Here is a 26,417-nt window from a genome sequence, read left to right on the forward strand (position 1 = left end):
CACTCCAAAGTTCTTAGACCACTGTTGAGGATTCCAGTGAAGATATTTCTTTGCATAATCCAGCCTACGTTTCTTCTGTGGCTTGGAGAGGATCGGTTTCTTAACCTGGCGGTGACTACTGTAGCCCAGTTCTGACACACATCTGTTAACAGTTCTTACAGACACCTCTGTGGGTTCTTTTCTTTCAATTCTTTAGCTGTTATCTTAGGCGTACTCTCTAACTGCTTCTTTAACATAGTTAAGGTACGAACAGATGTCTTCTTCGAGGGACCAGGCCGAGGTTTGGCGGACGGTAACTCGACACCACCACCAGCTTTGAAACACTGCACCCAGTTCCTCACTGAATGCTCACATACACCAACATTCTCCACTATTTCTTTCGTCTGTTGCCCAGCTTTGTGAAGCTCTATGATTTGAGCTATAGTTTCAGGTGTTAAAGATTTCCTTTTACCCATAATCAAACATGTATATCCCGAAAACGAAAGGAAACACCGGACAAAAGATGGGGCGAATAGAGACAAAAGTGCAACACTTCCACTCACCATGGCAGCCACGTGAGCCCTGAGGAGTCTGTGGAGTGCGGCGGCAGGCCGTGACATCATGCTAACGGCTGCTACCCGGCATAATGCAATGACGAAAAAAGCCTCCCCTGTATGGTAGGCCTTTGATTTTCGTCACGACATTATGCCGGGGCGCTCACTCGGCATAATGTCGTGACTAGCTCTGTATATAAACTTTCATATTTATTGGGGGGGTTCATACTAATTTTTTTTCGTATGGGCAGCCATTTTTTTTTTTTACAGAGAAGAAGAGATTTAATTATTCTTGACCGGCGGCGTACAGGTGCAGCCTGAACTCTCGTGTAGTGGATAGGCTTAAAGTCTAGCACCTTTCAAGGAAGGGAGAGTTGCCTTGTATTTGGTGAAGGGCTCTTAATTCAAGGAATTTGAACTACTTGAGGTTTTACCTTTTCTCTGAATGTACGTAATTATTTTTATAACCGTTGTAAAATAATAATAACTGGCATATTTTTGTTGCCCTGGGGATGCTTAAATAAAACAACAAACTACAGGAATTTTAATCTATATTACAGTTCATGTTTGACGATCGTTGGATACATGTCCTTGATGACACATGTCACTGATGATACATGAGACACATTTAATTAAGGAGGAAAAATGTAGCAATAGGATGTACACATGTCTGAAGAGACTTTACAGAATAGCATTGAAAAATTACATCTGAAAACGAGATTGTTTATTTTCAGTAGGATTAAATATACACTAAGTAGTAGTGTAGTGTTAAATTCACCGAGAGGTGCAGGTCTCTCGATGTATATACACTGGTAGTTTCTCGATGTATATACACTGGTAGTTTCTCGATGTATATACACTGGTAGTTTACTTTAATCCCTATTTTAGGTATTAAAGTATTTTTGACTGGTAGTGAACTGGTTACATGCAGCCTTAATAACCCTCGAGTAATCGATAGGCTTTTAAGCCCAATTAACCCAACCTATTTTATCAATCATAAAATTGCATGATTTAACTTCTTCATATTCTGTATTGTTTTGATGTTTCTATATTCAAACCTCAGAAGATTATTAATGTGACCATTAATGATCAATCGTGGATCATTACAATCAAGATCAAGAGATTTAGGTAAGACCCCCATTGAGGTGAACAGGGAAGACGGGACAGGCGAAGAACACCGCTGGAGAGGAGTATCCATAGGCATAGAAATAGTGCCAGGGCTTAACCCAGCAGCAGCGGCGAGGAGTGGCCAGGTATATATGGACTGGGTGAGCGCCGAAACACACACACACAAGGTACATGTGTGATTTATAAGGGATATAGGGTAGGGAGGTATTAAAACAGTACGTCTTTTAAGGTCCTCACCTGTTAAAACAGGCTAGTGAGAAAAGAAATTATTTATAGATAGGATTTGGTGCAGGAGCAAGCAGAGAGTAGAATAGGTTGTGTGGGTTACAAGTCTACGGATGTTTTCGCTTTGGCGACCATTAAGATGATAATGAACTACAGTATATTTTGTGAGGACGCTAAAGGAACCTGGCGAAAGCGTTCGGGAAACAAATTCTAGAAGGTAATAGGCCATCATTAGGTATGCTGTTATTTGCTACCCTATATCTGCTTATTATTATATATATACACTGAGGTGTGTATTTTCCAGTGTATATAGGCTGTTTATTTTAATCCCCTATTTTAGGGATTGAAGTATATGGTGGGGAAAAGATTATGTACAACCTTATCGACTCGAGTGTAGTCGATAGGCTTTAAACTCCATTAATGAACCAACTTGTCGAAGATCTGTGCACGAGACATTTATCCAGTTTGCTGACTAATAAACACCAACCTGGCGTTATAGATTTTTTTTAGGATATCAGTTAGGTTATTACTTAGGATATACTATTTATTGTGGAGTCGGTCACTACCCTTCTGTGATCACTGATCTTTTGTTTATTAAATAGGATGTAAAACATAGCTCCAGTCAGCCAGCGGATGCTTAACCAGTTGTGGGTAATCACTGGACAGACTGACGTCAGGAGACACTTGAACACCACCACCTTCGTACCGTCAACAACCCTCGTCTTGTTTTATAAAAGCAAAGCTTAAAATCCTGAGAACAAAATACAGAAGAGGCTAAAGAATCTCAGTGGCGGAGAAAATAGTTAGGGACTCGTGATCAAGAAAAGTTTCTGAAATGTTTTGCATAGCAATGGGCTTTACCAAGTATGTATCCTTAAATCATGCAATCTCTGATAACGTATATGTGTATCATCTTAGTAAGTTTGTTTATTATTATTATTATTATTATTATTATTATTATTATTATTATTATTATTATTATTATTATTATTATTATTGTTTATGGAGTTGGATTAGAAAGCGTTAACTCGTTCTGTATGTAAAGTGAATAATAATTATGATATTACTAGCATAAAAAAAACCTCTTGCTGGAAACGACTGACCACATAATTCATAGCATATTTATTTATATTGTCAAAACTAACAAAATTATGCTCGAGCAGCCTAATAAAGACATTAACGTTTTTACTGTATCGATCTTATCAAAGCCTCGTAAAAAAATTAATGGAGATTTGTGTCTCTGATATAGTGATTCTTAGCGTCTAAGACTTGTCAAACGTAATGTCATTCCTGTTTCACTGTAAAACACACCTAACACCTTCCTGGGGTTAAAAAAAAAGAAACATGTACAGGACATGTACAGTAATATATAATAAATTCGCCTTAAAAGCTAAAACAGGATCTATATACATCAGGGTAAGTATAAGTTCTCTACAAGTTATGGAGGAGACTCATCCCAGGTAATGAGGCAGCACAAGAAACATACACAAACAAGGGCAGCAGGAGGGAGGGACACGTCAAGCATCCTCACACAACGAAAACAGAGAAGTATACTTATGTAAATTCATAATCAGATGTTATTTTAATATACGTTCATTTCAGCGAGATTGGGCTAGGTTTCTATAATAATTTTGGTGCTTAAAAGAAATGTTTATATTAATAATTTCCATAACTATATTTCACTATTTTTCTTTGTGGGAGGAAATCTTGAGGTGATCCAGAGGGGCTAATGTCTAAAGATGATAGTTGTTGCTGGACCGTTAGTGATAGTCTTACAAAATAACAGGGAGACTTGATTAAGATAACAATAAGACATCTGTACAAAACTCGATCTTCCAAAGATCCTACACCAAGTCTACGAATATTCTTTGTTCTAAAACGTTATTTCTTAAACCACTAATCTACAGATCTAAGAATAAAGGGGGAATATTTACATTGTTTGGGATAGGGGATTTAAGCTCCTTAGATATCCATAGTGACTTCGCACTCCCACATATTACCAGAGTAATGCAGGACTCTGGAGATGATCTCAGCATCACCGTTAGCTTATATTCACAATGTCTTTTCTGAGGGAGAATTTGCACACAAAGTCCGGACCGCTACGAAGCGACAATGGCACCTTTTTTGTAATAAATGTTGGAGAAAATCTCGATAAATCTAATAATTTATGGCATAAAATTGTACATGTATTCTTTTAAATCTATCAAATATTCCCATAAATACAAGAACTTAGACTATGTTCAGGTAAGAGTGACATTACAAATGCGTTTCCGTCCGCAGCCATTTCTGTCGTAGTTAGGCCAGGAGAACGCAGGTTCTACTAGGCCAGTCATTGAAGAGAGGGGAGATTCGAGGAACGGAACTGCATTGACACTGGAGGTGGCGTTGGCTAGTTGCACGTGTGAACTGTAACGTCCCGTATACAGGTTCTACACTTGACGTAGCAACACCAGTGGAACTTGCAGGAACAGCGCTCCTGCACACGCTCCTGGAAGCTGGTAAAGCCTCTGTTGCAGCACAGCAAATCACAACCGTCCAGGCCGCGAGATGTCTGAAATATTAAGTCATCAGTTCAAATTAAGAGAAACAAGACGGATCACACAGAATATATACACAGAGAGACGATTTCTCAGTGTAAATTATATATATATATATATATATATATATATATATATATATATATATATATATATATATATATATATATATATATATATGTGTGTGTGTGTGTAAAACTTGCGATTTTGGGCTTAAATAGAAAGTCTCTTTTTGCCGAAAAAGGCAAGCAAAAATTTGCGTATGCAATAATTTCGCAAAAATTCATTCTGAACCTAACGAAAAAATATATTTCATTGTGTTTGTTTATTATTAAACAAACAGAATGATTTTTGCGAAATTATTGCATACATAAATTTTTGCTTGCCTTATTCGGCAAGAAGAACGTTGCTATTCAAGCCAAAATCGCAAATTTTACCTATTTGGGACTATATAACACATTTGTCCTCAAAGATTTAATAAGTTATACCATGAATTAAGGAAAGATCCTGGACTTCACCTTACGGAACAAAGCAAATGCGATAGTAATTATAGACAAGGAAGATTATAGTAGAAAAATGTACGTGTTATTAGAAGACGGGGGAACGTACGTACCCTTACGGTAATTCTTTACGTAGCTCGTCTTGGTTTAAAATGACCAAACACTAGGTTATAGGTCCCAGGATTGATACATTTTCTAGTAAATTTGTCCTAGTGTTTGCTCACGTGTCCTCTTAAACTACATGATTTCATCAGTTATTACCAAGGTTTATAACTCTCCTTGTTACAGCGTCTACCATGGGTACCTAGCGAGCCACTGTTGATATTGTACTCACCTTGTTACAGCGTCTACCATGGGTACCTAGCGAGCCACTGTTGATATTGTACTCACCTTGTTACAGCGTCTACCATGGGTACCTAGCGAGCCACTGTTGATATTGTACTCACCTTGTTACAGCGTCTACCATGGGTACCTAGCGAGCCACTGTTGATATTGTACTCACCTTGTTACAGCGTCTACCATGGGTACCTAGCGAGCCACTGTTGATATTGTACTCACCTTGTTACAGCGTCTACCATGGGTACTTAGCGAGCCACTGTTGATATTGTACTCACCTTGTTACAGCGTCTACCATGGGTACCTAGCGAGCCACTGTTGATATTGTACTCACCTTGTTACAGCGTCTACTATGGGTACCTAGCGAGCCACTGTTGATATTGTACTCACCTTGTTACAGCGTCTACCATGGGTACCTAGCGAGCCACTGTTGATATTGTACTCACCTTGTTACAGCGTCTACTATGGGTACCTAGCGAGTCACTGTTGATATTGTACTTACCTTGTTACAGCGTCTACTATGGGTACCTAGCGAGCCACTGTTGATATTGTACTCACCTTGTTACAGCGTCTACTATGGGTACCTAGCGAGCCACTGTTGATATTGTACTCACCTTGTTACAGCGTCTACCATGGGTACCTAGCGAGCCACTGTTGATATTGTACTCACCTTGTTACAGCGTCTACTATGGGTACCTAGCGAGCCACTGTTGATATTGTACTCACCTTGTTACAGCGTCTACCATGGGTACCTAGCGAGCCACTGTTGATATTGTACTCACCTTGTTACAGCATCTACTATGGGTACCTAGCGAGTCACTGTTGATATTGTACTCACCTTGTTACAGCGTCTACCATGGGTACCTAGCGAGCCACTGTTGATATTGTACTCACCTTGTTACAGCGTCTACCATGGGTACCTAGCGAGCCACTGTTGATATTGTACTCACCTTGCTACAACGTCTACCATGGGTACCTAGCGAGCCACTGTTGATATTGTACTCACCTTGTTACAGCATCTACCATGGGTACCTAGTGAGCCACTGTTGATATTGTACTCACCTTGTTACAGCGTCTACCATGGGTACCTAGCGAGCCACTGTTGATATTGTACTCACCTTGTTACAGCATCTACCATGGGTACCTAGTGAGCCACTGTTGATATTGTACTCACCTTGTTACAGCGTCTACCATGGGTACCTAGCGAGTCACTGTTGATATTGTACTCACCTTGTTACAGCATCTACCATGGGTACCTAGTGAGCCACTGTTGATATTGTACTCACCTTGTTACAGCGTCTACCATGGGTACCTAGCGAGTCACTGTTGATATTGTACTCACCTTGTTACAGCGTCTACCATGGGTACCTAGCGAGCCACTGTTGATATTGTACTCACCTTGTTACAGCGTCTACTATGGGTACTTAGCGAGTCACTGTTGATATTGTACTCACCTTGTTACAGCGTCTACTATGGATACCTAGCGAGTCACTGTTAATATTGTACTCACCTTGTTACAGCGTCTACCGTAGGTACCTAGCAAACCAGTTGATATTGTACTCGCCTTGTTACACCGTCTACCGTGGGTACCTGGCAAACCAGCTGATATCGTATTCACCTTGTTACAGCGTCTACCGTGGGTACTTTGCAAACCAATTGATATCATGCTCACCTTGTTACAGCGTCTACCGTGGGTACCTAGCGAGCCACTGTTGATATCATAGTCGCAGTACTCGGGAGACGACGACACATACACCAAGTCCACCTCAGTTGGCTTCTTGAAATATTGCTTATTAGGTTCTAGTTCCGCTCGGCCGGAAACTTCCTTGACGCGAACTTCCGTGGCTCCGTCAAACTTCTCTTTGAGGATCTCTCCAATCTGAAGATTGGCAAGGAGATTAGGTAATCTGAAGATAGATTATGTTGTAAGAAGGTAAGAATGGAGAAGCAGAAGGGGCTTGTTGGTCCATGTTAGCCAAGTTCGTCTCATATCCATCCCTTCACCTTCACATATTTGTTAAACCTAGTTTTAAACTAGCTAAATTGTTAGGCTCAGTGACCTTGGTAGACTTCCACTCGTCTACAACTCTATTGCTAAACAGTACTTTCTTGTGTTCTTCATACATTTTAATCTTCTCAGCATCCTTTGTTTAAACCTGTCTTCCACTCACACACTTCAGTAATATCTCTTCTTATTCTACGTCGTTCAAGGTATTGTAGGTTTGAGGTCTCAATCTAATCACAATATCTCAGGAATATTATAGGGGAAGATAATAAAAACAAATGTAGTAGATCTGCAGCAAATATTAAAAGATAATTAAAATTAAATATCTAATCAATACAGAAAAAATATTACGGGGGCAATCTGTTGTTGCTCTCGTGTTCTGTACATCTATGTTGCTCCCGTGTTCTGTCCAGCTGTAGTGATGCTCCCCGTGTTCTCTACATCTGTAGTGTTGCTCCCGTATTCTGTACATGTGTAGTGTTGCTCCCATGTTTTGTACATGTGTAGTGCTGCTACCGTGTTCTGTACATGTGTAGTGTTGCTTCCCGTGTTCTGTAGATTTGTAGTGATGCTCTCGTGTTCTGTAGATTTGTAGTGATGCTCTCGTGTTCTATACATCTGTAATGTTGATCCTTTGTTCTGAACAACTGCATTAAGACAAATGGTCGTAAACTCTAAGGGTGTTTATGTAAATTCTCTTCCTTGATAGTTTTGGCATCGCTCCACTTCATCACGTGGTCGTGGTTATTCCTCCGACTATTCCTGTAATTCTCTGTACTGGCATACCCCTCGAGGGAGGTTCCTTGACGTTAGTGAGGGGCTCTTGATCTAGGGAATAGGATCTGTGCTCCAGTTCCCTGAATTGAGCCTGAATGCCTCCCATCCCCCCACATGCACTGTATAATCCTACGAGTTTAGCGCTCCCCCTTGATTATAATAATAATAATAATGTACTGGTATAACTTTGATACTGGAATGGGAGCACCAACTAACTAACCTGTACATGTGGTATCTGCAGGAGGTAAAATTCACCCTCATCACTCCCAGCAATGTGACGTGGCTGTGGTATGTAGATGATATTCTCCCCACAGCAGCCAGGAGGCTTAGGATCACCCACCTACATCAGTGTGTGGATATCTTCCCCACAGCAGCTAGGAAACTCAGCATCACCCACCTACATCAGTGTGTGGATGATATCTTCCCCACAGCAGCTAGGAAACTCAGCATCACCCACCTACATCAGTGTGTGGATGATATCTTCCCCACAGCAGCTAGGAAACTCGGCATCACCCACCTACATCAGTGTGTGGATGATATCTTCCCCACAGCAGCTAGGAAACTCAGCATCACCCACCTACATCATTGTGTGGATGATATCTTCCCCACAGCAGCTAGGAAACTCAGCATCACCCACCTACATCAGTGTGTGGATGATATCTTCCCCACAGCAGCTAGGAAACTCAGCATCACCCACCTACATCAGTGTGTGGATGATATTCTCCCAACAGCAGCCAGGAGGCTTAGAATCATCTACCTCTAGCAGAGACACAACACGACTGAGCCTTCCATTAAATTCACACTTGAAGAAGAATATGAAGACACTTCCCTTCCTCCATGTGCTCGTGTGTAGATGAACAAAAAATTGTGTTTTAAAGTGTACAGGAAGCCAACTAACACAGACAACTTTACAAACTCTCACTTTAACCGCAAGAAGACGGAAAGCGGAATTGTCGCCGGATATTATGTGAGAGCGTGTATGGTGTGTAGCCTAAGCCACCTTAATAAGGAATGTAACTACATTCACCAGGACTTCCCTGAATTACACTTTACCATCTCGTTTGTAGCCTTGACCACCTTAAGATGGAACGTGACTACATTCACCAGGTTTTCAATAAGCCACACTTTACCATCTCGTATCATCACTTACTAGAGACGTGGTGCTGTGTGCATTACCAGCATCGCAAAACTTGACCGATCCTTTCAAAGATTTGTTATTCCGAACTCTAAGGTAGCTAATAATATCCCCTGTGCTCTCCTTAAGTGCATATTTTAAAGCGGCTACTAAAACCAGCAAGAAACCCACAAGTCTAGTTGAAACTTAAGCTGGAGTTTGTCATACCACGGAGAGGATGTTAGGAAATATATATGGGATAAGCAGGTAGACTTACCCGTGCCTGCTGTACTGGCAGTGTTAGTAATGCCTTTGTTATTCACAGTAATACCCATGACCACCTGATGAACTGTAACGTTGCCAAACTTGCCATTAAGAAAGAGGATTTACATAAATGCCGTTGTTTAGAATAATTTGTAGTCATTTATTTAAGCAATGCAGTTGTATAGAATATGGGACTGTTCAAGTCGGTTGTATAAAACACACTGAGCTTCAGAATAGTTGTACAGAATACGGTGAGCTTCAGTATCCTCAGAGTTTTAGTTAAATTCAAGTAACATCATTAACCATTTCGTGCATGTAATATAGATATATATATATATATATATATATATATATATATATATATATATATATATATATATAATATATATATATATATATATTATATATATATAAGTATTATAGGAATATTTTAAAGGAAATATGCGAGAGATAAACAGAAACTGTACCTCTCTAAAAGTGGGCATGGCCTTCCAGCAGGTTTTGAGCTCACAGGAACCAGACACTCCGTGACACTTACACTCAACCCGCATGTTCATCTCAATCAGCTGTGGAAGGAAAACAAAAAAGTTTATTTGGTAGACCCGAAGGGAACATTTAAAAGTGGTTCCCTAAAAAAAAATCATTTATTCTAACTCCAACTTTCCGTTTTTTCATTTTGCTAATAACTTGAGAAGACTCACGAGATAGACTTCAAACTTTCCTTTTTTTATTTCGCTCATAACTGGTGATAACTTCCATCACGACAGACACACCAGATGATGGCAGAGCATTTGTAGTAGATCTCGTAGTTTGACCAGTGGCCTAGCCTAACCGCAGAGGCCTCGCATTACAACAACATAGCAAAATCCAGCATTAACAAAGAAGCTCGGTACCCCAGAACACGGCCCTGCCGCCTGTACTCTGTTATCCTCATAGCTGCCTGATAAAAACACCTGCCACGGTTACACATCATTTGCGGATAATATCAAAATAAACATGAAAATCACCTGGAGGTTACCTGGAGGTTATTCCGGGGATCAACGCCCCCGCGGCCCAGTCCATGACCAGGCCTCCCGATGGATCAGGGCCTGATCAACTAGGCTGTTACTGCTGGCCGCACGCAGTCCGACGTACGAGCCACAGCCCGGCTGATCCGGCACTAACTTTAGGTATCTGTCCAGCTCTCTCTTGAAGGCAGCCAGGGGTTTATTGGCAATTCCCCTAATGCTTGATGGGAGGCTGTTGAACAGTTTTGGGCCCCGGACACTTATGGTGTTTTCTCTTAGTGTACCAATGGCGCCCCTACTTTTTATTGGCGGCATTTTGCATCGCCTGCCCAGTCTTTTACTTTCGTAGGGAGTGATTTCTGTGTGCAGATTTGGGACCATTCCTTCCAAGATTTTCCAAGTGTAGATTATGATATATCTCTCCCTCCTGCGTTCCAACGAGTACAAGTCAAGTGCTTCCAAGCTTTCCCAGTAGTTAAGGTGCTTGACAGAACTTATACGTGCAGTAAAGGATCTCTGTACACTCTCTAGATCTGCGATTTCACCTGCTTTGTATGGAGATGTTAATGTACAGCAGTATTCCAGCCTAGAGAGAACAAGTGATTTGAAAAGGATCATCATGGGCTTGGCATCTCTCGTTTTGAAAGTTCTCATTATCCATCCTATCATTTTCTTTGCACGTGCGATCGTGGCACTGTTGTGATCCTTGAAAGTGAGATCCTCAGACATTACTACTCCCAGGTCCCTTACATTATTTTTCCGCTCTATTGTATGGCCGGAGTCAGTAGTATACTCTGTTCTAGTTATTATCTCCTCCAGTTTTCCATAACGGAGTAGTTGGAATTTGTCCTCATTGAACATCATATTGTTTACCGTTGCCCACTGGAAAACTTTGTTTATATCTTCTTGGAGGTTAACCGCGTCCTCAGCAGATGACAGCCTCATGCAGATCCTAGTATCATCCGCAAAAGATGATACGGTGCTGTGGTGTATATCTCTGTTTATGTCTGATATGAGGATAAGGAATAAGATGGGGGCGAGTACTGTGCCTTGTGGAACAGAGCTCTTCACTATGGCAGCCTCCGATTTAACTCTGTTGACCACTACTCTTTGTGTTCGATTTGTTAGGAAGTTGAAGATCCATCTCCCCACTTTCCCAGTTATTCCTTTAGCACGTATTTTATGGGCTATTACGCCATGATCGCATTTGTCAAATGCTTTTGCAAAGTCTGTGTATATTACATCTGCATTCTGATTTTCTTCCAGTGCATCCAAGGCCATGTCATAGTGATCCAGTAGTTGTGAGAGGCAGGAGCGACCTGCCCTGAACGCATGTTGCCCTGGATTGTGCAGATTTTGGGAATCCAGGTGATTTGCAATCCTGCTTCTTAGCACTCTTTCAAAGATTTTTATGATGTGGGATGTCAGAGCTATTGGTCTATAGTTCTTAGCTAATGCTTTGCTGCCACCTTTATGGAGTGGGGCTATATCCGTTGTTTTAAGTGACTGTGGAATTTCACCTATGTCCAAGCTCCTCCTCCATAGTGTACTTAGGGCACGCGAAAGGGGTTTCTTGCAGTTCTTAATGAAAACAGAGTTCCACGAGTCTGGGCCCGGGGCTGAGTGCATAGGCATGTTGTCAATGGCTTTTTCGAAATCTATCGGAGTTAGGGTAATGTCGGAAATCTGGCATACATTTATGGAGTTTTGAGGCTCATTCATGAAGAAATCATTTGGGTCGTCGATCCTCAGACCGATTAGTGGTTCACTAAACACAGAGTCGTACTGGGATTTCAATATTTCACTCATTTCCTTGTTGTCGTCTGTGTAAGTCCCATCCTGTCTGAGTAAGGGCCCGATACTAGATGTGGTATTTTCCTTGTTTTTGGCATATGAAAAGAAATATTTTGAATTTCTTTCAATTTCACTAATAGCTTTAAGCTCCTCCTGCCTCTCGTGGTTCCTCGGTAGAGATCGCGAAAAAATTGTAGGAATATATAGACGAAGTCTTCCATTGGGTAGTGGAGAATAACGACGTTCAGTGGTGACAAGTTCCAACTACTGAGCTATGGAAAGAATGAAGAACTGAAGAGAGATAATATATACAAAACGCAAGATCACCAAAATGAAAGGAAGAACACACAACAAGGCAAATATCATGAAAGCCAAGAAAATGACGGGGTGAATAATGAGAACCTTCAAAATAAGGGAAATAGTTCCAATAATGACGCTTTTCAGATCACTTGTTCAGTGTTGTCGGCTTCTGTCGGAGCAGGTGAGAGAGCTGGAGCACATCCAGAAACTGTTTACGACCTCCATAGAGTCAATAAAGTATTTATATTACTAGGAACGTCGTAGAGCCCTAAATATGTACACATATATTATCATGCATTTCATATGATAATATATACCTGGAAGGTAGTTGAGGGTCTGGTGGCAAATCTGCACTACCATAACATACTGGAGTGAGAGAATGTGTAAAATAAATTTACCCAGTGGAAAAACAAGGGCACTGTGGTCACAGTTAAGAGAATATTGCATCAACATAATGATATTATTATGAACTGAAATGTATGTAGGTACTGACGAGGCAAAGACTTCAAACGACGGTGAGCAGACGAAGGATCGAGCCTCTATCCTCCTGGCGCTGAAAGACCCGCACGGGTTTAACGCTTCCTCAACAACAACAGAATACAACAGATTCTATGAGGATAGACAACTATTGACGGGAGAAAATAAATCCACAGGGAAAAATACAAGCAGGAAAGCAATTGAAAAAGATTTACATCGTGAGTGGTGGAAGACTCGAGCCTCCGTTCGCACACGCTAGCTACCTATATTCTCCTAGTTTTTTAATAGAAAAGTGCATGCGAGGCTGCTCTAAACCCTGTAGGGCGCAGATATTGCTGTGTAAATCTGTGTGTGGAAAACATGAGAGGAGCCTCAGTAACTCTGGTGGGTGCATGTTGGTACTCCATATTGAGAGTGGAGGTGTGTATGAGCCTGCTACCTGAGAGAGAGAGAGAGAGAGAGAGAGAGAGAGAGAGAGATCGCCAGGAACTTGGAAGATTCCAGGAATGGGAAAGATACCCAGAATCAGGAACAATTCCAAAAATAAGGAAGATTTAAAGAATCATGTAGATTTCAAGAACTGGGAAGATTCTAAGAACGGGGAAAAATTTCAGAAACCTGGAAGATTCCAAGAAGCCTTCCAAGAAACCGTGAAAATTCGAGGAACCAAGAAATAAGGTTTCCCCCAGAGGAGGAAACCAGACACCTCTCAGAGGGTGGTAAAAACCACCACCTCCCCTCCCCCCACGTGCGTCGACCCCAGCAGCGCCTCCCGCTGGAGCAAACTTTGGCTTGCCTCTTCAAGAACTAATACGTTTTTTTAGTGAGGCGAGGAGTGTGGCTTACTGACAGCTCATCCCGGAGGAGAGTTAAATATGCCACAACTGATTCCCTTCCCACGTCAGTCTCTCAGCGGCTAACAAAGCTAAGGAGGCTAGCAAAAAGCTACCAGGGAGATGGAACAGTAGTGAAGAACGACTAGCTGGAAGAAGTACATGCCGCAGTCTTCTCTCTCTCTCTCTCTCTCTCTCTCTCTCTCTCTCTCTCTCTCTCTCTCTCTCACTCACTCACTCACTCACTCACTCACTCACTCACTCACTCACACACACACACACACACACACACACACACACACACACACACACACACACACAAAGGCTCTTGGAGCAGGGAGAGAGTAGACCTAGTAGCGACTACGGGACGAGGTCCTGTGACTCGACGCCGCAACCACAAATAGGTGAGCACACACACACACACACACACACACACACACACACACACACACACACACACACACACTGCAGAGTCCAAGGGAAGGAGCAAGCGAAATTAAAGAAAATACAGCATAATTCAAAAATGCAAAAAAAAAAAAAGTGAGAAAATCAGGAAAGCTAGAAAATAATAAGCAAGAACTAGAAGCGGAACTATGATGGAGAATGGCAGAGATGTATGTGAAGAGCCTAGCAAAAAGATTCAAAGATGTTTTAACATAGGAAAGTTGAGAACTTCTGGAAGGCAGTGTAGACAAAACAGACGAACAAGTACTCGAAAGTATCGACACAACAAAAGTAGAAATGATGAAACTAATGTAGGAACCGAATGTAACAAAAACAGTAGAACCAGATAACATATCTCAATGGGTGCTGAGAGAAGGGGCGAGACATCTATGTGACTCATTAGGAAAGATATTCAGCTAGTTTCTCCAGTCAGAACATCCACGAGAATAATGGAAGATCTCAAATATGGTCCACATTTTTTAAAAAGGGGACAGACAAGAGGCCCTGAATTGCAGTCTCTAACATGCATATAGTCAAAAGTTCTGGAGAAGATAGTAAGGAAAAGAACATCGGGGGTCTTGTAAAGGAGATTCTTTACAAAAGATCAACACGGATTTAGAGATGGTAAATTCTGTCTTACGAATAAAACAAAAAAGACAAGATTAAGTGGACTGCACTTTCTTGGACTGTAGAAAAGTATCTGATACAGTACCACACCAGACATTAGTCCAAAAATTAGAAAACAAAGTTAAAAGACAGAGCTCTCCAGTGGGTAATGGAGTACCTGAATGACAGATGGCAGAGAGTAGCAGAAAAGGATGAGATATCAGAACAGGAGTGAGTACCTAACTACTGTTCCTAATATAAGTGAATGACCTACCAGAAGGAATTGAGTCCTATGTGTCACTGTGTATGATGTACAGCTAATGAGAAGAACAAGAGGAGAGAACAGCGATAAACTCCAGAGAGACCTCTGGATGTGACCAAACAAGTGGCTGCTAGAGTTCAATCGAAGCAAATATAAGTTCATGTGTTTTAGAGGAGACGGCAGACTAGACACAGTGTACGCCATGGGCGGAAAGAAACTGCAGATATCAGAGAGTGAAAGAGATCTGGGGGTGAGTATATCACCAAGCATGTCACCAGAATTGAACAAAACCCATATGATAGCGATGACATCTGGAAGAATAGCAAACCTCAGAATAGTATTCAGGAACACGAAAAAAGAATCCTTCAGTACCTTATATTCTACCTATGTTATACCAGTCATTGAGTACGCTGCCCCAGCATGGAGCCCACACCTGGTCACGCACGTGAATAAACTTGAAAAGGTCCAAAGGTTTGCAACCAAGTTAGTACCAGAATTGAGAGAGAAGCACTATGATGAGAGGTCGAAGAGACTGAACCTGACGACCTTAAAGGAGAGAAGACAAGGGGAGACATGATTACTGCGTACAAAATCTTAAGAGAAATTGACAGGGATAATAGTGAGAGATTATTTAAATTAAGAGGATCAGGATCAAGGTGACACAGGTGGAAGCTGAAGACACGAGTCGTAGTGATGTCAGGAAGTATTTCTTTAATCTTAAGGTGGTTGAAAAGTGGAATGACTTGGAAGACACAGCTTCAAGACTAGATATGATAAGACCCAAGAAGCCAGAAGTTATGTTGATCAAGGTGGTCTAGGAGGAGAGTGGTGGAGCACCTGGAACGGAACAAGAGTATAAACGCCAACCAGCACGGATTTATGGAAGGCAAATCCTGTGTCACAAACCTACTGGAGTTTTATGATAAAGTAACAGAAGTAACACACGAGAGAGAGGGGTAGGTTGATTGCATCTTCTTGGACTGCAAGAAGGCATTCGACACAGTTCCTCACAGGAGATTGGTGCAGAAGCAAGAGGATCAGGCGCGTATAACAGGAAGGGCGCTGCAATGGGTCAGAGAATACCTGACAGAGAGGGAACAATGAGTCATGGTACGTGATGAGGTATCACAGTGGGCACCTGTGACGAGCGGGGTCCCACAGGGGTCGGTCTTAGGACCAGTGCTATTTCTGGTATATGTGAATGACATGATGGAAGGGTTAGACTCAGAAGTGTCCCTGTTCGCAGATGATGTGAAGTTAATGACGAGAATTAAATCAGATGAGGATCAGGTAGGACTTCAAAGAGACCTGGACAGACTGGACACCTGGTCCAGCAACTGGCTTCTCGAATTTAACCCTGCCAAATGCAAAGTCAGGAAGATTGGGGAAGGGCACAGAAGACCGCAGACGGAGTATAGGCTAGGTGGCCAAAGACTGCAAACCTCGCTCAAGGAGAAAGATCTTGGGGTGAGTATAACACCGAGCATGTCTCCGGAAGCACACATCAACCAGATAACTGCTGCAGCATATGGGCGCCTGGCAAACCTGAGAATAGCGTTCCGATACTTTAGTAAGGAATCGTTTAAGACACTGTACACCGTGTACGTCAGGCCCATACTGGAGTACGCAGCACCTGTTTGGAACCCACATTTGATCAAGCACGTCAAGAAATTAGAGAAAGTGCAAAGATTTGCGACAAGGTTAGTTCCAGAGTTAAGGGGAATGTCCTATGAAGACAGATTAAGGGAAATCGGCCTGACGACACTGGAGGACAGGAGGGTCAGGGGAAACATGATAACAACATACAAAATACTCCGTCGAATAGACAATGTGGACAGAGACAGGATGTTCCAGAGAGGGGACACAGAAACAAGAGGTCACAATTGGAAGTTGAAGACTCAGATGAGTCACAGAGATATTAGGTCACTTGTTCTATCTAGGCTGGAATATTGCTGCACACTAACAGCACCTTTCAAGGCAGGTGAAATTGCTGACCTAGAAAATGTACAGAGAACCTTCACGGCGCGCATAACGGAGATAAAACACCTCAGTTACTGGGAGCGCTTGAGGTTCCTGAACCTGTATTCCCTGGAACGCAGGCGGGAGAGATACATGATTATATACACCTGGAAAATCCTAGAGGGACTAGTACCGAACTTGCACACGAAAATCACTCACTACGAAAGCAAAAGACTTGGCAGACGATGCAACATCCCCCCAATGAAAAGCAGGGGTGTCACTAGCACGTTAAGAGACCATACAATAAGTGTCAGGGGCCCGAGACTGTTCAACTGCCTCCCAGCATACATAAGGGGGATTACCAACAGACCCCTGGCAGTCTTCAAGCTGGCACTGGACAAGCACCTAAAGTGGGTTCCTGACCAGCCGGGCTGTGGCTCGTACGTTGGTTTGCGTGCAGCCAGCAGCAACAGCCTGGTTGATCAGGCTCTGATCCACCAGGAGGCCTGGTCACTGACCGGGCCGCGGGGGCGTTGACCCCCGGAACTCTCTCCAGGTAAACTCCAGGAAGTATTTCTTCAGTCATAGAGTTGTCAGGAAGTGGAATAGCCTAGCAAGTGATGTAGTGGAGGCAGGAACCATACATAGCTTTAAGATGAGGTATGATAAAGCTCATGGAGCAGGGAGAGAGAGGACCTAGTAGCACTTGGTGAAGAGGCGGGGCCAGGAGCTGAGTCTTGACCCCTGCAACCACAATTAGGTGAGTACACACAGTCGTGACCTGGCATATGCACACCAGATCTTGTATTCTTTAATATCACCAATTAGAGCTGCCGGATAAAAATAAATAAATACTGGTGAAATAAAATTCACGTCAACAAAATATTATTTAATATATATATATATATATATATATATATATATATATATATATATATATATATATATATATATATATATATATATATATATGTATGTATTGGTAGATAAAAGACTGTTGAGTAGACTTCAGGATGTACATGTTTATAGAGGGACCACAGATATATCAGATCACTTTCTAGTTGTAGCTACACTGAGAGTAAAAGGTAGATGGGATACAAGGAGAATAGAAGTATCAAGGAAGAGATAGGTGAAGGTTTATAAACTAAAAGAGGAGGCAGTTAGGGTAAGATATAAACAGCTATTGGAGGATAGATGGGCTAATGAGAGCAGAGGCAATGGGGTCGAAGAGGTATGGGGTAGGTTTAAAAATGTAGTGTTAGAGTGTTCAGCAGAAGTTTGTGGTTACAGGAAAGTGGGTGCGGGAGGGAAGAGGAGCGATTGGTGGAATGATGATGTAAAGAGAGTAGTAAGGGAGAAAAAGTTAGCATATGAGGAGTTTTTACAAAGTAGAAGTGATGCAAGGAGGGAAGAGTATATGGAGAAAAAGAGAGAGGTTAAGAGAGTGGTGAAGCAATGTAAAAAGAAAGCAAATGAGAGAGTGGGTGAGATGTTATCAACAAATTTTGTTGAAAATAAGAAAAAGTTTTGGAGTGAGATTAACAAGTTAAGAAAGCCTAGAGAACAAATGGATTTGTCAGTTAAAAATAGGAGAGGAGAGTTATTAAATGGAGAGTTAGAGGTATTGGGAAGATGGAGGGAATATTTTGAGGAATTGTTAAATGTTGATGAAGATAGGGAAGCTGTGATTTCGTGTATAGGACAAGGAGGAATAACATCTTGTAGGAGTGAGGAAGAGCCAGTTGTGAGTGTGGGGGAAGTTCGTGAGGCAGTAGGTAAAATGAAAGGGGGTAAGGCAGCCGGGATTGATGGGATAAAGATAGAAATGTTAAAAGCAGGTGGGGATATAGTTTTGGAGTGGTTGGTGCAATTATTTAATAAATGTATGGAAGAGGGTAAGGTACCTAGGGATTGGCAGAGAGCATGCATAGTTCCTTTCTATAAAGGCAAAGGGGATAAAAGAGAGTGCAAAAATTATAGGGGGATAAGTCTGCTGAGTATACCTGGTAAAGTGTATGGTAGAGTTATTATTGAAAGAATTAAGAGTAAGACGGAGAATAGGATAGCAGATGAACAAGAAGGCTTTAGGAAAGGTAGGGGGTGTGTGGACCAGGTGTTTACAGTGAAACATATAAGTGAACAGTATTTAGATAAGGCTAAATAGGTCTTTGTGGCATTTATGGATTTGGAAAAGGCGTATGACAGGGTGGATAGGGGGGCAATGTGGCAGATGTTGCAAGTGTATGGTGTAGGAGGTAGGTTACTGAAAGCAGTGAAGAGTTTTTACGAGGATAGTGAGGCTCAAGTTAGAGTATGTAGGAAAGAGGGAAATTTTTTCCCAGTAAAAGTAGGCCTTAGACAAGGATGTGTGATGTCACCGTGGTTGTTTAATATATTTATAGATGGGGTTGTAAGAGAAGTAAATGCGAGGGTCTTGGCAAGAGGCGTGGAGTTAAAAGATAAAGAATCACACACAAAGTGGGAGTTGTCACAGCTGCTCTTTGCTGATGACACTGTGCTCTTGGGAGATTCTGAAGAGAAGTTGCAGAGATTGGTGGATGAATTTGGTAGGGTGTGCAAAAGAAGAAAATTTAAGGTGAATACAGGAAAGAGTAAGGTTATGAGGATAACATAAAGATTAGGTGATGAAAGATTGAATATCAGATTGGAGGGAGAGAGTATGGAGGAGTTGAATGTATTCAGATATTTGGGAGTGGACGTGTCAGCGGATGGGTCTATGAAAGATGAGGTGAATCATAGAATTGATGAGGGGAAAAGAGTGAGTGGTGCACTTAGGAGTCTGTGGAGACAAAGAACTTTGTCCTTGGAGGCAAAGAGGGGAATGTATGAGAGTATAGTTTTACCAATGCTCTTATATGGGTGTGAAGCATGGGTGATGAATGTTGCAGCGAGGAGAAGGCTGGAGGCAGTGGAGATGTCATGTCTGAGGGCAATGTGTGGTGTGAATATAATGCAGAGAATTCGTAGTTTGGAAGTTAGGAGGAGGTGCAGGATTACCAAAACTGTTGTCCAAAGGGCTGAGGAAGGGTTGTTGAGGTGGTTCGGACATGTAGAGAGAATGGAACGAAACAGAATGACTTCAAGAGTGTATCAGTCTGTAGTGGAAGGAAGGCGGGGTAGGGGTCGGCCTAGGAAAGCTTGGAGAGAGGGGGTAAAGGAGGTTTTGTGTGCGAGGGGCTTGGACTTCCAGCAGGCATGCGTGAGCGTGTTTGATAGGAGTGAATGGAGACAAATGGTTTTTAATACTTGACGTGCTGTTGGAGTGTGAGCAAAGTAACATTTATGAAGGGGTTCAGGGAAACCGGCAGGCCGGACTTGAGTCCTGGAGATGGGAAGTACAGTGCCTGCACTCTGAAGGAGGGGTGTTAATGTTGCAGTTTAAAAACTGTAGTGTAAAGCACCCTTCTGGCAAGACAGTGATGGAGTGAATGATGGTGAAAGTTTTTCTTTTTCGGGCCACCCTGCCTTGGTGGGAATCGGCCAGTGTGATAATAATATATATATATATATATATATATATATATATATATATATATATATATATATATATATATATATATATATATATATATATATATATATATGTGTGTGTGTGTATACTCACCTATTTGTGGTTGCAGGGGTCGAGACTTAGCTCCTGGCCCCGCCTCTTCACTGTTCGGTACTAGGTCCTCTGCTCCATGAACCTTATCATACCTCGTCTTAAAACTACGTATGGTTCCTGCCTCCAGTACATCACTTGCTAGGCTATTCCACTTCCTGACAACTCTATCACTAAAGAAATACTTCCAAACATCTCTTTGACTCATCTGAGTCTTCAACTTTCAATTGTGACCCCTTGTTTCTATGTCCCATCTCTGGAACATCCTGTCTCTGTCCACCTTGCAGTATTTTGTATGTTGTATGTGTGTGTTGAATCATAGCTCCTGGCCCTGCCTCTTCGCTGGTAGTTATTAGGTTCACTCTCTCCCTGCTCCAAGAACTTTATTATGCCTCTTCTTAAAGCTATGTATGGATTCGTGTGTGTGTGTGTGTTATATTTTCTCCATAATTTTTCGTATTATTGTTCTGAGAGAGAGAGAGAGAGAGAGAGAGAGAGAGAGTTAGTGTTTACGTTGGTGATCAGGTGTAGTAGTATTGACATACATGAGTCGCAGGTGGAGTGTGTTGGTAACACTATCTCACTACATTAATGGAACAATGATTTCCTCAGACAGTGTTTGTCAGAATCCTTCGTATTCAACTGCCGCTTACCTTTATCATCTTTCCCTGTGCTTTCTCTCTTCTCTCTTGCATCCCTCTCTTTATTATGTTTTCTCTCTATCCCCATCCCTCTCTTTACATCAATTTGTTATGAACATAAATATGATGTATGTGTTTGTTCCTGTTTTATTTATCTTTAGTTTCTTTCTCCTCGTGTATTTCTTGTTTTCCTCTTGTTGTCTTTCCCTCATTCGCTAATTGACGAGTCCTTTGCTTTTCATTTTTTCCTTTGGTTAATTAATATGCACCATCTTCAGTGTGTCAGCCCTCACATCTTCATCTCTCCTGTAAGTGTCATGCTCGTTTTTCAGTAGACTGTGGTATATGTATACAGATAACCAGTGGCGGACCTACATTTTTGGGGCCTTGAAGCTTGAACTGTTATGGGGGCCCCTTCGCAACACTTGTATTGTGAACTAAAGTGGCTTCTGGGGCCCTCCGGAATTAGGGGCCCTTGAGCTTAAGCTTCATTAGTTTCATAGTGGATCCGCCCCTTCAGATAACCCCGACATAGGAGAATGAAATTTAAGATGACGTTTGGTGACTACTTAATGGTCTAAGTTGGACCGAAACGTTGTTATACGTCTCCATCTTGGGTTTCCCCAGTTCTGAGTGTCTCTGTTATGTAGTCGTTTCAACCTTCTCCATTTATTCCACCCATTACCTCTAAAGTCCTCTAGTTCCTGATTAGCACTGTCACTGCTTCACCTCGTCTGTTTCTTCTGTCTTTTCTCATTATTTGATGCCCTGGGAAGATAACATCTATTATCACATCTGTGAGCTTGGTCTCTGTTATTGCTACGATGCCTGGGGTTGCCTCTGCTTTTCTGTTTTTTCTCATTATTTGATACCCTGGAAAGATAACATCTGTTATCACATATGTGAACTTGGTTGTTATCACTACAGTGCCTGGAGATGCCTTTGCTATCTGGCCTTTCCATTCATCACTCTTGTGTATTATCCCATCTGCATTTTTATACCACACTTTCAGTATCCTCTCACTTATTGTGCTCTGGTTTTTGGTCTCCTGTTCTCCCAGAGGTTGACAGTAAGAACTGGTTGTGGTAGGTGGATCTTGCACTGGAGGAGACCATTGGTGTGGGTGAGGACAGATGGGGAGAGTGGGGAACAGGAGGATGGGGGAATGAGGGTTGGTTGTGAGAAGGAATTCTGCACTTATAGGGTTTTTTTACCTGGATTACCTGGAGAGAGTTCCGGGGGTCAACGCCCCCGCGGCCCGGTCTGTGACCAGGCCTCCTTAGGTCAGTGTCCCAGGATGCGACCCACACCAGTCGACTAACACCCAGGTACCCATTTTACTGATGGAGAACATAGACAACAGGTTGAAAGAAACATGTCCAATGTTTCTACTCTGGCTGGGAATCGAACCCAGGCCCTCGCCGTGTGAAGCGAGAGCGTTAACCACCAGGCCACCAGGGGTGGAGGCGATGGAGGATGGGGTAAGTTATAGTTTTTAATGAGTCATAGTATTGTTTTTGGGTGAGAAGCAGGGTTGAGGTTCAAAGGATCAGTGGCTCCTGAGCTTGGTGTTCCCTTTGAAACAGAGCTTCCACATGGTGGGGCAGAGTGGGTCAGTTTGACTGGTCGAATTTTGTCCCTGGCGTACTTCACAGTTGTCTGAAAATTTGCCACCTCACGTACCTCAGTCTCTCCATTTGTCTGACCAACGACATGACGGACCTTCCTTTCATTTGCTGCCCATATCTCATAAGATGTCGTTCCTTCAGCTTCCTGAAAACCAGGGATAACCAGTGACCTATTCTCCCATTTCCTTTCCCTCCAGAGTTATCTATGGTGGCCCGGTGGCCTGGTGGCTAAAGCTCCCGCTTCACACACGGAGGGCCCGGGTTCGATTCCCGGCGGGTGGAAACATTCGACACAGTTTCCTTACACCTGTTGTCCTGTTCACCTAGCGGCAAATAGGTACCTGGGTGTTAGTCGACTGGTGTGGGTCGCATCCTGGGGGACAAGATTAAGGACCCCAATGGAAATAAGTTAGACAGTCCTCGATGACGCACTGACTTTCTTGGGTTATCCTGGGTGGCTAACCCTCCGGGGTTAAAAATCCGAACAAAATCTTAAATTATCTTATCTGTTGCTGTCAGTTTCTACGCTGCTCCCAATTTCTTCTTCTCCTCCTGGTTATCCCCTTTTGCCCTTCTGCCTCTCCACTTGTTGTGTAAAGTTCTTTCTCTACCTCATCCTTCATTCCCTTCATTTTCTCTACTTCATGCTCAGGTTTTTTCCAGAGCTTCTTCCAGGCTTTGTACCTTTTTCTCAACGGCAGTAGCCCCCTGTATCCGTGGCTTGGTTGAATGAGTGCTAGTGACTTACTTGATACCGTCCTCAGCTCACACACTGAGGGGTCCGGGGATCTATCCCGACACGGGTGGAAACGTTGAACATGTTTCCTTACACCTGTTGCCCCTGTTCACCTTGCAGTAAGTAGGTACCTGAGTGCTAGCCGACTGGTGTGGGTCGCATCCTGGGGGACAAAAATAACCTAAATTGCGGGAAATGCTTTGTATAACCAGGAGCTTTCTATGTAGTATGTGACTGATGTCAGCTATGGTCTGTATAAACGGTATAATGTAGAAATAGAGATTATTATTATTATTATTATTATTATTATTATTATTATTATTATTATTATTATTATTATTATTATTTATATTATTATTCCGTATTCCTGTTTTTGTCTCTGTATATGTCCAAGTGGCAAGAGTTTCAACTGATTATGTGTGATGTGTTGCTGGTCTTGTCTGGTATGTGTGCACATTCCTGCAACACTGGTTGCACTGTTTGCACTCCACATGTGTCCTCTTCTCCCCTTGTGACATTCTCTTGATTTATTCACCCTTCTGATTCCCCCTCATTATCTGTCCCTGCTCATTAGCCTTTCTTAAGTCCTCCACTCCACCTCCCCTATTCTTTCCTTACTTATATTCTGCTAATTCACTTCTCCTTCTCTTCCCTTGCTGTCTCAACTCATTCACTTCTTCTAATTTTGTTTCTTCCTGGCCTCATTCTTCATACTCCCCACCACTCTCCCCAACGTTTTCCCCACCACTCTCCCCAACACTCTCCCCACCGCTTTCCCCACCGCTCTCCCCAACACTCTCCCCAATACTCTCTCCCCAAAACTCTCCCAACACTCTCCCCAACATTCTCCCCACCACTCAGGCTGAAGTAAGAACTCCAGAATAATTAGCTGCTCAGATGCAGTCTGGCGTCTCTTGAGGACGACCTCCACTCCACCTCCTCCACTCCACCTCCCCTCCACCACCTCTACTCCACCTCCACTCTACCACCTCCACTCCACCTCCCCTCCACCACCTCTACTCCACCTCCACTCTACCACCTCCACTCCACCTCCCCTCCACCACCTCTACTCCACCTCCACTCTACCACCTCCACTCCACCTCCACACCACCATCTCTACTCCACCTTCACTCCACCGCCTCCACTCCACCTCAATTCCACCTTCCCTCCACTCCACCACCTCCACTCCACCTCCACTCCACCTTCACTCTACCACCTCCACTCCACCTCCTTCACTCCATCTCCACTCCACCTCCACTCTACCACCTCCACTCTACCACCTCCACTCCACCTCCACTCCACTACCTCCACTCCACCACCTCCACTCTACCACCTCCACTCTACCACCTCCATTCCACTACCTCCACTCCACCTCCACTCCACCACCTCCACTCCACCACCTCCACTCCACCTTCACTCTACCACCTCCACTCCACCTCCTTCACTCCATCTCCACTCCATCTCCACTCCACCACCTCCACTCTACCACCTCCACTCCACTCCACCTCCACTCCACCACCTCCACTCTACCACCTCCACTCCACTACCTCCACTCCACCTCCACTCTACCACTTCCACTCAACTACCTCCACTCCACCACCTCCACTCCACCACTTCCACTCCATTTCCTCCACTGAACCACCTCCACTCCACCACCTCCACTCTACCACATCCACTCTACCACCTCCACTCTTCCACCTCCACTCCACCTTCACTCCACCACCTCCACTCCACCACCTCCACTCCACTACCTCCATTCTACCACCTCCATTCTACCACCTCCACTCCACCACCTCCACTCTACGACCTCCACTTCACCTCCACTCCACCTCCACCACCTCCACTCTACCACCTCCACTCCACCACCTCCACTCCACCACCTCCACTCTACCACCTCCACTCTACCACATCCACTCCACCTCCATTCTACCACCTCCACTCTACCACCTCCACTCAACCTCCGCTCTACCAACTCCACTCTACCACCTCCACTCCACCTCCACTCTACCACCTCCACTCCACCTCCATTCTACCACCTCCACTCCACCTCCACTCTACCACCTCCACTCTACCACCTCCACTCTACCACCTCCACTCTACCACCTCCACTCCACCTCCATTCTACCACCTCCACACCATCTCCACTCTACCACCTCCACTCCACCTCCACTCTACCACCTCCACTCCACCTCCACTCTACCACCTCCACTCTACCACCTCCACTCCACCTCCACTCTACCACCTCCACTCCACCACCTCCACTCCACCACCTCCACTCCACCACCTCCACTCCACCTCCACTCTACCACCTCCACTTTACTACCTCCACTTTACCACCTCCACTCCACCTCCACTCCACCTCCACTCCACCACCTCCACTCCACCACCTCCACTCTACCACCTCCACTTTACCACCTCCACTCTACCACCTCCACTCCACCACCTCCACTCTACCACCTTCACTCTACCACATCCACTCCACCTCCATTCTACCACCTCCACTCCAGCACCTCCACTCCAGCACCTCCACTCTACCACCTCCACTCCACCTCCGCTCTACCAACTCCACTCTACCACCTCCACTCCACCTCCACTCTACCACCTCCACTCCACCTCCATTCTACCACCTCCACTCCACCTCCACTCTACCACCTCCACTCTACCACCTCCACTCTACCACCTCCACTCC

The 26,417-nt window shown here is 43.4% G+C and overlaps 1 protein-coding gene across 2 annotated transcripts in view; it reads right to left on the reverse strand.

Annotated features, from left to right (window-relative positions):
• Positions 1 to 1,067: 1,067 nt before the first annotated feature.
• Positions 1,068 to 26,417, reverse strand: part of LOC128698104 (protein Wnt-4) — a 584,955-nt gene continuing 559,605 nt past the window's right edge. For both annotated transcript variants that reach the window (XM_053790215.2, XM_053790214.2), the window contains exons 6-8: positions 9,887 to 9,985; positions 6,932 to 7,138; positions 1,068 to 4,437 (exon numbers count right to left, since the gene is read on the reverse strand). In XM_053790215.2, coding sequence (XP_053646190.2) covers positions 4,276 to 4,437; positions 6,932 to 7,138; positions 9,887 to 9,985 — 468 coding nt within the window. In that variant the 3' untranslated portion in view covers positions 1,068 to 4,275. The remainder of the gene's footprint in view (positions 4,438 to 6,931; positions 7,139 to 9,886; positions 9,986 to 26,417) is intronic.

This window comes from Cherax quadricarinatus, chromosome 58 (assembly GCF_038502225.1).
Source record: "Cherax quadricarinatus isolate ZL_2023a chromosome 58, ASM3850222v1, whole genome shotgun sequence".
Taxonomy (NCBI): Eukaryota; Metazoa; Arthropoda; class Malacostraca; order Decapoda; family Parastacidae; genus Cherax; species Cherax quadricarinatus.